The 12405-nt window shown below is 42.2% G+C and overlaps 1 protein-coding gene across 1 annotated transcript in view; it reads left to right on the forward strand.

The window, feature by feature from the left end:
- abcg1 (ATP-binding cassette, sub-family G (WHITE), member 1) overlaps nucleotides 1–9043 on the forward strand; it is a 30120-nt gene extending 21077 nt beyond the window's left edge. The window contains exons 10-14 of the mRNA XM_028573782.1: nucleotides 5000–5168; nucleotides 5259–5359; nucleotides 6979–7137; nucleotides 7519–7637; nucleotides 8627–9043. Coding sequence (XP_028429583.1) covers nucleotides 5000–5168; nucleotides 5259–5359; nucleotides 6979–7137; nucleotides 7519–7637; nucleotides 8627–8855 — 777 coding nt within the window. The 3' untranslated portion in view covers nucleotides 8856–9043. The remainder of the gene's footprint in view (nucleotides 1–4999; nucleotides 5169–5258; nucleotides 5360–6978; nucleotides 7138–7518; nucleotides 7638–8626) is intronic.
- Nucleotides 9044–12405: the final 3362 nt, after the last annotated feature.

Here is a 12405-nt window from a genome sequence, read left to right on the forward strand (position 1 = left end):
ATGGATTCATAAAATCCCAAGATCGATTTTTTAAGAGGCTCAGTTATGAAGTTAGAGTGAATATATTGGTATCATTTGAAACTAGATAATCTAACTAATCCATGTCATGCTAAATAATGCTCCAAAGGGAAAAATTGCCTTGGCCATTTTCACAAATGTATGTGTTTTGGTTACTCTTTATTGTTTTGCTGTAGTGTGTTCATGTTAAATAAAATGTTCATTAATGCAATTGCTTTGGGGTCAATTCTTAAAACAAACAATAATATTTTTAACAATGGACCAAGTTACAGGGTTCCTTGTATAATTTACATAATTAGTTCTCTGAGAATCTTTCATATCAATTAAATTGGTATTGTTACTGAAATTTATCAAATTGAATTAGCAAAATTGGATGGGTTTTCATAAAGTTTTACTAAATAAACACAACCATATTGATCAAAACATTTCTGAATGTAGAAACATGAACAACATATTTCTTAATACTCCAGAAGTTATCTTAATACTATCCAGAACTATTTACATTCATCTTCGTCTGCTTATCCAGGGTTCGGTCGGGGGGGCAGTAGCTCCAGCAGGGGACCCCAAACATCCCTTTCCTGAGCCATATTTACCAGTTCTGACTGGGGGATCCCGAGGCGTTCCCAGGCCAGGTTGGAGATATAATCCCTCCACCTAGTCCTGGGTCTTCTCCAAGGCCTCCTCCCAGCTGGATGTGCCTGGAACACCTCCTTAAGCTTTTTGAGTGTTTTTTATTTATTTTCTGCTCAAGCTTTTCCAATGTTTTAGACACAGATGTGGTTATAATAATGGTCCAAAATAATATGAAAATTCCATTTTCTTGGAATGCCATATCAAATACGTGCACTTAAGTCTACCACAAACCTAGAGAATTTAATTCTGCAACCAGTGAGTTGCTATTTTAACATTAGTTTACATTTGACCAAAGACAAGACTTTTACACAAAATACGTATTTTAGACATTTGCAGTCCAAACATTAAAGGGTTAAAGATTGGTTGGCAGGTCAGAAAGTATAATGACAAAATAATACGCAACATCATGGGTACACTGCTCATATCAAACCTGCTCTGTACTATTTCAAAGAAAGAACCAAATGAAAAGTTGAGTAGAGAAGCGAGGTGAGGTGTGCAGGTACTGAGAGCTTTCTGTCTGGTCTGTTTAGAACCAGAATAACACACTTTAAGAATCCTCATATAAGTGTAAAAGATTAAACTGAGAGGACCAAAGATTACAAGAGAACTCATAAAGAGTCCATAAATGTTGTTTACTGTGGTGTCAAAGCAGGCCAGTTTGACAACAGAGTAATTGTCACAATACACTTTGTTAATGATATTCCCACACAGCTGTAAAGAAGAAGTCAAAGATATCAAGACAGTAAGTTCAATAATTGGGAATAACCATGTCAGAGCAATAAGCACGGCAACCTTGTTAGATGTCATCCGTGTGTTATATTGCAGAGGATAACAGATAGCAAGATATCTGTCATAAGACATGATGGCTAAATTAAAAAATTGTACAAATCCATATGCAAACACACAATAAATCTGCAGGAAACAGAAGGGAGCAGAAACAGTGTGAATGTCAGAGAGGATCTGAACCAGAAGGAGTGGAAATATTACTGTACTACCAAACAGTTCATTTACAAACAGGTTGCACAGAAAAAGGTACATAGGTTCATGTAAGCTTCTGTTCATACAGATAACCACAATCAGCAAAAGATTGGCACAAATAATTACAGTATAAAAACAGATAATAATCGTGAAAAATAAGTATTTAAAGAGCCCAATATCAAAGTATGCACCAAGAGTGAAATATGAAACCTGTGTAGAGTTTATCATGATCCTCCGTTTGGTTCACAACACAACCTTTCAAGTTTGCACAGGATGAACAGTTGACAATGTTATACTTTGTAGGGGGTTAGCAGAAGTCAAAATAGTTTAAATGTCAAATGTACGCTTATCCTGGACTCACTGCATTAACACACAAGCAGTATTCAGCCTGCAAACAGTAAATACATCAGTTCTTAAAATAACAAGGATTATCCAAACTTATCTTTCTTATTTAAAGTCAATATGTTAAGGTTAGAAACAGTTCAAGACATTGAATGAATACTTACTTTCATCTGCTGTCACTGCTTTAAAACTGAGAGGAAACTCTGTGTGTGCTTCTTTAAAACTCTTCAAGTCAGAGGGTGTGCACATCAGTAGTCAGTCAGGCCTCATTACCACGGGACACATCTAAGGCCGCTTACACACTGGCTGCGTGGCGTGAGCGTGGCTGACAGCGGCCCTATTGAAACTGAAGGAATTATTATTAATACACCAAATGAACTGGATTTTTGAGGGCCTTAACATATTCAAAAACTCACCTAAAATTTACATATTTTAAGAGGTTCGGGAATAGCCGCAGAAAAATGGCTCGCTAGCGCCCCCTAGAAAGTTAAAAAAAGTGAGCCCCTGCAGTGCGTTTAACGTAGACTCACGAAACTTGGTACACATGTGTGCCATGTCAAGATGTACAAAAAACTTCATTAGAGCCATACCCTAAACCCAACAGAAAGTCCGCCATTTTGATTTCAATGTTCGAAATTTGTGCGATTTTGGCCATTTCCACGTCGTACTTTAACGAACTCCTCCTAGAGATTTCATCCGATTAACTTCAAACTCGGTCTGTGCCATCTTAAGACGTTAAAGATGAAAAGTTGTTAAAAGAAAAGCTTTTCGTCATAGGGCGTGGCCGTGGTGGGACGGCCATTTTGTGCGTTTCGCCGCCGAAACAGGAAGTGGGTGTAACTCGAGTGTACGTTGTCCGATTACCTCGAAACTTTTCAGGATTCATCTCATTCAACTCCTGCTAGAGATTTCATCCGATGGACTTCAAACTTGGTCTGTACCATCCCAACACCTTAACGATGAAAAGTTATTAAAAGAAAAACTTTTCGTCAGATGGTGTGGGCGTGGCGGCCATTTTGAATGTTTAGCGATGAACAAAGAAGTTGTTGTAACTTGAGTGTACGTTATCGTATCTGCATGAAATCACGATTGACAAGGGTCCAGGCCTGAGGACACCTACAGGCCAAAATTGACTTTTGGTCATAGTGCCCCCCCCTGGCAACAGGAAATGCGCCTTATATGACAAACATCATCTGATTTACATGAAACTTATAATGTGTGGTCAACATGTGATACTGAGCCGCCCCCTATACTTTAATCACGCCCACTTACTCAGACCACGCTCCTTTCATAACATTTGAACCGTTTAAGGTCTTGTGTGAGGTATCATTGAACTCAGCAGAGACTTCCTTCTTCATTGGTGATTGTTTGGCCCGCCCCTCTGTGCTTGGCCACGCCCCCTTTTATAAATGGTGACCCGTTTATGGTAGATTCTTATGTGAGGTATCAATGAACTCAGCAGAGACTTTCTTATTCATTGGTCATGGTTTGGCCCGCCCCCCTTATGCTTAAGCCACACCCCCTTTCATAAATGGTGACCCATTTAAGTTAGAGTCTTATGTGAGGTATCAATGAACTCAGCAGAGACTTCTTTTTTTATTAGTAAAGGTTTGGCCCACCCCCTATACTTTGGCCACGCCCCCTTTCACAGCTAATGAACCGTATGACGTAGATTCTTGTGTGAGGTATCGTTGAACTCAGCAGAGAGTTCCTTTTTAATTGGTGATGGTTTGGCCCCCCCCCTATAATTTAGCCACGCCCCCTTTCACAGCTAATGAACTGTATGACGTAGAGTCTTGTGTGAGGTATCGAACTCAGCAGGGAGTTCCCTTTTCATTGGTGACAATTTGCGGTGTCTAAGTGCCGCGCAAATGCACGGTCGCAAGGAGTAGCGTCCGCCGTTAACCCCCCGACGCGCGCAGAGGCGCGAGGGCCCGTCCATCGCTGCTTGCAGCTTTAATTACATTTATATTTCTGCATTTATATCAAAACCTTGAGGCTTTCAAACATCAACATGTCATTTATTAATATGTATGTGTCTAAATGACATAAACATAATTTTACGCTTGCGTGTCGCGCCTGAGACGCGCGTGTCATGCAGGCAGTGTGTAAGCTCTAACCTATTACCATGGGAGCCGAAATATAAACGAACACGCCGCGCAGCTGACATGCTCGCGCAACGCATCCAGTGTGTAACCGGCCTAACTGATGTCTGAACATCTACTCTTAGCATGTTAAAAAACAACATTGGTCAAGTAAAACAAAAAATAAGCAAACATGAATTGATTCTTCTTTTCCCATGACATATGGCTGTAGTTATTAATCAATTAGTCGATCAACATAAAATTGATCAGCAACTATCTTTGATTATTTTAATCAAAAATTACCTAGTAATTGTTTGTCAATATTAATAATAAAGTAATGTTTTTCTATATATAGAATCGTTGTGTTGGTTTCTGTGAAAAAAAAGTGTCCTTTAAGATATTACATCAAATTTATCCGGCTATGGAGCCCCTAGTCTCGCAATGCCAGACCTTCCTCCACAGCGCTGCGGAGGAAGGTCTGGCCAGACAACACAGCATTCCTGGATAGGAGAAAAAAGTGCTCTAGTTTATTGGCATTTCTTTAAACCATACACAATCGTATTGGGCGGCGTTAAGCACCGGACGTAACAACGGTGTCAATATAGTCTCAGGAAGGAACTTGTTTTGGTGGAACATGTGTATGTTCAAAAGTAGTTTTAGTCGTGCAACAGAAAACCCAGATTGGACAGATAGTCTAGCTAGCTGTCTGGATTTACCCTGCAGAGATCTGAGGAGCAGTTAACCATAGTCTTCAGAAATCCACCAGAGGTTAGAACGCCAACACAAAGGAAGAGGAAGCGGACGGATATCTGGTCAAAAATTAGGGACATCCGACCGAACTTCCGGCAGCACCAGAACAATCCCTTGAATGAATTGTCATCGACATAGATTACAGTTGTAGCAACAGTCACAGTGACTCATCTACGCTCTCATTGGTCGAGCAGGTGCTGACTCACCTGAGGATCTCCTCTCACATCGGGATCGGCGTCCTGATTGGTCTGTTGTACCTGGGCATCGGGAACGAGGCGAAGAAGGTTCTCAGTAACTCGGGCTTCCTCTTCTTTTCCATGTTGTTCCTCATGTTCGCCGCTCTGATGCCCACAGTGCTAACATGTGAGTTTAACACACAACGTTGGATCATAGAAGTACATTTTGTTGTAAGTTTGTTTCATGTAAACGTTGAGTTGTGTGTTTGTGCTTCAGTTCCTCTGGAGATGGGAGTTTTTCTGAGGGAACACCTGAACTACTGGTACAGTCTGAAGGCGTATTATCTCGCCAAAACTATGGCGGACGTCCCCTTCCAGGTAATGTTTCATAATCCATACTACTCCACAACAAATCCTGCAGCTTCCATTATGTATATATATATATATATATATATATATATATATATATATATATATATATATATATATATATATGTATATTTTATGTACAAATTCTCACACCTTCTCATGCCTAACAAAGAGTTGGTTGTTGAGTAAACAAGTTTGCTCACATATATAGGATACTGTATTTATGTGGGTGTGTGTGTGTATGTGAGTGTGAATGTGTGTGTGTGTGTGTGTGTGTGTATCCTTGTATGAATGAATATCTGGAGTAGAATGTACTCTAATGTGCCAAAGCTGCTCCAGAAGTTTTTACAGTGTGCGTGCTGGGAGGGGAGAGAAAGAGAGAGTGAGTGGGCTGATGGCGCCCCTGTTTTTACAGTTTACTTTTAACAGTTTGTTCTTAATTACTATGCACATCATGTCATTTATATATAGTTTTGTAATATTTCTATTTAAAATTGTAAATTGTTTTGTTTTAAATTTGTCATACCTGCCCAGGGACTACAGGTGGAAATTAGCAATTGTTGCTATAACCTGGCCCAAGACATATTCTCTTGTTTAACAAGTTTAATGTTTATTTGTGCATTGTCCCTGTTTCAAATAAATCAATTTCCATTCCATTCCATTCCAGGGACATATATCAAAAAAGCAAAGGGTGGCTACTTTGAGGAATCCAAAATATAAGACAGTTTTCAGTTATTTCACACTTTTTTGTTAAGTACATAATTCCATATGTGTTCATTCATAGTTTTGATGCCTTCAGTGAGAATCTACAATGTAAATAGTCGTGAAAATAAAAAGGAAACACATTGAATGAGAAGGTGTGTCCAAACTTTTGGCCTGTACTGTATATATATATATATATATAAATATATATATAAATATATATTATTTATGACTTTATATATATATATATATATATATATATATAGAGAGAGAGAGAGAGAGAGAGCTGCAAAAAACTATTTTGATCATCTATTAATCAATTTGATAGTTTTGATGCCTTCAGTGAGAATGTAAATAGTCATGAAAATAAAGAAACACATTGAATGAGAAGGTGTGTCCAAACTTTTGGCCTGTACTGTGTATATATATATATATATATATATATATATATATAGAGAGAGAGAGAGAGAGAGAGAGAGAGAGAGAGAGAGAGAGCTGCAAAAAACTATTTTGATCATCTATTAATCAATTTGAGTCATTTTTTATGATAAAACAAGTAAACGTGTGTGATGTCAGCTTGTTGAATGTGAACAACTAATCCATTAAGCCAGAAAATAACCCACAGATTAATTGATGATGAAAATAATCATTAACCCCTAATAAAATGGTGTATTCAGTTTTAGATAGTTCTTTTAAAGTGGGGGTTGTGTGCGGTCATATCCATATTTTCCTCTGTCAGATTTACTTTGGTGTATGATGATTTGTGATGGCCCTAAATTACAGGATGGAGTAAAAAGCTTCTGGTTTGCCCACAATGGATACTTTAAAGACCTCATTGAAATGGTGCATTTCTCTCTTTTTAAACAAACATATGAATATATCCTTCACTGAATAATGTGCTGTACTGTGTGCCCTCTGCTGTGCAGGTAGTGTTCCCGCTGGTGTACTGCAGTATTGTATACTGGATGACGGCTCAGCCTCCGGACGCCAGACGCTTCTTCCTCTTCCTGTCTCTGGGCGTTCTGACCTCTCTGGTGGCTCAGAGTCTGGGCCTGCTGATCGGAGCCGCCTCCACCTCTCTGCAGGTCAGTATGCCTGTACTTCATGAGCGTGTTCTCATGAAGCATTCGTACCTACAGCTGGGAAAAGTAAAGCCCTGTAATTTGTATGTATTTGATGTATTTATTACAGTCAGAGCGTGAAGATCCTCGTAGGGAGGATTTCGGGAGGGGGGGAGAGGGGGCGGGGGGTGTTGTTTGGGTCCTAAAACACAGGGCTTTCAAACTGGGGAGCGGAGATCATGTCCGGGAAGAAATTAAGGAGAAAACACAAGACTTTCACCAAGGAAGCTTAACTGTCACGTAACAGGGCGGTGCTCGCCTAATTTCGTAGGATATCATACGAACATGTTCATGACAATGCATAGACCTGCTGAGTCCATTAAGGTGTGTGTGTTGTCTTTGCAGGTGGCGACATTTGTGGGTCCGGTGACAGCAATCCCTGTGCTGTTGTTCTCCGGGTTCTTTGTCAGCTTCGACACCATCCCCTGGTACCTTCAGTGGATGTCTTACATCTCCTACGTCAGGTGGGGGTGCTGTTTGATTACAGAACTGAAGTCTGACTCCATCTCCCATCTGAAGACAATATATCATAATGTCAATGAGTTTTTAGTCTCAGACTAGAAGATTTTACTACCAAGACTCCAAACATAGGATAATATCAGACAACGTCCAGACATGAAAATGTCTGACTTTTTTTAAGCCTTTTTCCGGCTCTTGTTTTGTCGCTTTTTAGTTTTTAGCGAGTTTTTTCTGAATGTCCAAACAGGAAAAAGACTGACTTAAGAACGCTGGGACTGAGTTTTATTATTACATGTCATTTAGCTGACGCTTTTATCATAAGCAACTTACAATTGCTAATTATATATATATATATATATATATATATATAAAAGAGGTCACACACCTCTGGAGCTACTAGGGGTTAAGTGTCTTGCTCAGGGACACATTGGTTGATGTATCGCAGTGGGAATCGAACCCAGATCTCCCACATCAAAGGCATGTGTCATATCCACCCTTTTATGACCAGCTTACACCAAACGATTGAGATGAAGGGAGCGCGCCCTTACTTTAGCAAGACTCAGGATTTCATGCCCAGATTGGACATTTATCTGCAACAGTGGAATCGCTTGAAAAGTCGTTTGGTGGAAGTTCGGCAAAAGTTACAATGATTTACAAACTGTATATCCTTCTAAGTGATCACAAATCTACCTTTGTGTTTGCTAATCATAGCAGGAGGCTTGCTAGTTTGGATGCTTTTTGTTTGATTGTCCAGTTTACAAGGAAATGATGGATGTAATTTTTACCAAAATGACTTCTATTTTTAATTGTTTCTTCTGGCTGGATGATTATGAAAAGTTTAAGTTGTGCTTCAAGAAAGGAACGTTTTTTTTTCTTATTCTGTGAAATGTTTGACCACTGCAACTGACAGTTTGCTGTCTTATAAACTCACAAGGGTTGAGCACTTTGTGCGCTTCACACGGAACTAAAGAATCAATGATGTGTTGTGTCTCAGGTACGGCTTTGAGGGCGTCATCCTGTCAATCTACAGTTTGGACCGAGAGGATCTTCACTGCGATGATCACGACACCTGCCACTTCCAGAAGTCGGAGGCTATCCTGAAGGAGCTGGACATGCTGGACGCCAAACTCTACCTGGACTTTATCGTCCTAGCCATCTTCTTCTTCTCCTTGAGGCTCATCGCTTACTTTGTCCTCCGGTATAAAATCAGCGCTGAGAGGTAGACCAGGGCCAGGAGGACAAAGAGGACCACAGGAAGAAGATCTGAGCTGCAGCGTACGGCGTTTAGGCCCAAAACCTTTAGGCCAAAGTTAGCGTGTAGCTGAGTTATCTACATGTGAACACTGAATCTACTTTGGCTCGCTGTTAAAGAAATGACACAAAGACGAGACGTAGATCTGATGTAAATGTCTCTGAGTGTCATTAGAGGACAAAGTGAGGACATGTCAGGTCCTGCGGGGACAGGAGCTGGTCTCCTGAGTCCTGAACTGTGCCACAACCTGCAGGACCGCAAAATAAAAGTATCTCCGGTCAGGGTGAGGAGGTGGGACGGACTCTGGACTGATTCAGTTTGTTTTTAAAGACATTTAGGTTAATTCAGGGCATTTTCATACCTGTACCTCGTTTTATTTGTTTCTGATTGTTTCATTTGTCCCTTGGTTCGCTTGTGTTCATGTTCTGCACATCGCGTCGTGATTTTGTCGTGTCTGTGAACTTGCCGTATTCAAAAGGCAGTGTGCTTGCTTACACACCAGGGTGTTCAACGTTGAATGGTTTGCTACATTTTATCGGGGCTAAACATGACCCAGTTGGCCACCTACTGTGTTGGAGGGTGAACCACAGTTGTTTCGTGTGTGGGGCTGATTGCATTTGCACTGCAAACAAATTGCTCCAGAGACTGACTGAAAGCGAGCCGAGGACTCCCTTATTTTAGCCTTGTTTCCACCAAGCAGTCTGGTTCAGTTCGCTACACATTAGATCAATTATTTTTGCGGATGACACTCTTTTCGGCCGATGTCTGTTACCTTCCGTAATTTTAAACTCCGGTGGATTTGTGAGGACTATGGTTAACTGCTCCTCAGATCTCTGCAGGGTAAATCCAGACAGCTAGCTAGACTCGGAGATTGGTCCAATCTGAGTTTTCTGTTGACGACTAAAACTATTTTTGAACGTACACATGTTCCTTCCTGAGGCTATTTAGCAGAGGCACCGTGGCTCCGTCCAGAGCTTAGCGCCACCCATGACGATTGTGATTGGTTTGATGACATGCCAATAAACCAGATTACGTTTTTTTCCCATCCTGGAATGCTGTATGGACTTGCCAGACCTTCCTCCGCAGCGCTTCGGAGGAAGGTCTGGCAAAGCGAGACTACTCCCACCCTGATCTGAAACTTAAAGTGGAGCTAGAAACACTGTAGTCTGTTGGTTGGAAAATGTTAAAACTGAAAACCACACACTATTACCATCCGATAACAATGACGCCTACGTTTAAGTGTCTGCGGTTAAAACAGGTTATGTAAGGTATCTAAGGGTACAAGATCGCGTAATTGCTGTGTTCATATCGGCCCAAACGAACCGATCTTTGGGAGGGAAAATGCTCTGAACTTTAGAACGAGCCAATTGTGAAAACACTCTTAGTTTTTAATCTCTGAGGTGTCTTTCAGACTGTTAATCAATAAAGTGAAGTTTAATTATCTCTTGAATAAAGACTTTATTTATTTATCCTTCATTACTGAAAGAATAATTCAATGACTTTTTCAGTCACCAAAGCTCAGAAAGCTTACAGTTGAGAGAAAATCAACTCAACATGTGTCTTTTTGTTATTTTAGCCAAAGGTGGAAAGTAACTAAGTAAACTTACTCAATTTGAAGTACCTGTACTTTAGTATTTCCTTGTTCTGCTACTTTCTACGTGTCTTCCACCACATCTCAGAGGTAAATCTTTTACTTTCTACTGCACTTCATTTATCTGCCTGCTTTAGTTACTTTACATATAATTTAAGTTATTACGACAAAATATAACCATCTAATAAATGATTATATATAATTATAGATTAAACTACCCAGCAGTACATAAAGTCATTAACAAAGGTCCACTTTTACCATCCATCCATCCATCCATCTTCGTCCGCTTATCCGGTGTCGGGTCGCGGGGGGAGCAGCTCCAGCAGGGGACCCCAAACTTCCCTTTCCTGAGCAACAATAACCAGCTCCGACTGGGGGATCCCAAGGCGTTCCCAGGCCAGGTTGGAGATATAATCCCTCCACTTAGTCCTGGGTCTTCCCCGAGACCTCCTCCCAGCTGGACATGCCTGGAACACCTCCCTAGGGAGGCGCCCAGGGGGCATCCTTACCAGATGCCCGAACCACCTCAACTGGCTCCTTTCAACGCGAAGGAGCAGCGGCTCTACTCCGAGCTCCTCACGGATGACTGAGCTTCTCACCCTATCTCTAAGGGAGACGCCAGCCACCCTCCTGAGGAAACCCATTTTGGCCGCTTGTATCCTGGATCTCGTTCTTTCGGTCATGACCCAGCCTTCATGACCATAGGTGAGGGTAGGAACGAAAACTGACCGGTAGATCGAGAGCTTTGCCTTCTGGCTCAGCTCTCTTTTGGTCACAACGGTGCGATAAATTGAATGTAATACCGCACCCGCTGCGCCGATTCTCCGACCAATCTCCCGCTCCATTGTCCCCTCACTCGCGAACAAAACCCCAAGGTACTTGAACTCCTTCACTTGGGGTAAGGACTCATTCCCTACCTGGAGAAGGCATTCCATCGGTTTCCTGCTGAGAACCATGGCCTCAGATTTAGAGGTGCTGATCCTCATCCCAACCGCTTCACACTCGGCTGCGAACCGATCCAGTGAGTGCTGAAGGTCACAGGCCGATGATGCCATCAGGACCACATCATCTGCAAAGAGCAGCGATGAGATCCCCAGCCCACCGAACTGCAACCCCTCCCCACCCCGACTACGCCTTGATATCCTGTCCATAAATATTACAAACAGGATTGGTGACAAAGCGCAGCCCTGGCGGAGGCCAACCCTCACCTGAAACGAGTCCGACTTACTGCCGAGAACCCGGACACAGCTCTCACTTTGGTCATACAGAGATTGGATGGCCCTGAGTAGAGACCCCCTCACCCCATACTCACGCAGCACCTCCCACAGTATCTCCCAGGGGACCCGGTCATACGCCTTTTCCAGATCCACAAAACACATGTAGACCGGTTGGGCATACTCCCAGGCTCCCTCCAGGATCCTGAAGGAGAGTGAAGAGCTGGTCCGTTGTTCCACGACCAGGACGGAATCCGCATTGTTCCTCCTCAACCCGAGGTTCGACTATCGGCCGAACCCTCCTTTCCAGCACCTTGGAGTAGACTTTACCAGGGAGGCTGAGAAGGGTGATACCCCTGTAATTGGCACACACCCTCTGGTCCCCCTTTTTAAAAAGGGGAACCACCACCCCGGTCTGCCACTCCTTTGGCACTGTCCCAGACTTCCACGCAATGTTGAAGAGGCGTGTCAACCAGGACAGCCCCTCCACACCCAGAGCCTTGAGCATTTCTGGACGGATCTCATCAATCCCCGGGGCTTTGCCACTGTGGAGTTGTATGACTACATCAGTGACTTCCGCCTGGGAAATTGACAATGATCCCCCATCATCCTCCAACCCTGCCTCTAACATAGAGGGCGTATTAGTCGGATTCAGGAGTTCCTCAAAGTGCTGCTTCCACCGCCCTATTACCTCCTCAGTTGAGGTCAACAGTGTC

Source organism: Perca flavescens, chromosome 3 (genome assembly GCF_004354835.1).
Source record: "Perca flavescens isolate YP-PL-M2 chromosome 3, PFLA_1.0, whole genome shotgun sequence".
In the NCBI taxonomy this organism is placed as follows: Eukaryota; Metazoa; Chordata; class Actinopteri; order Perciformes; family Percidae; genus Perca; species Perca flavescens.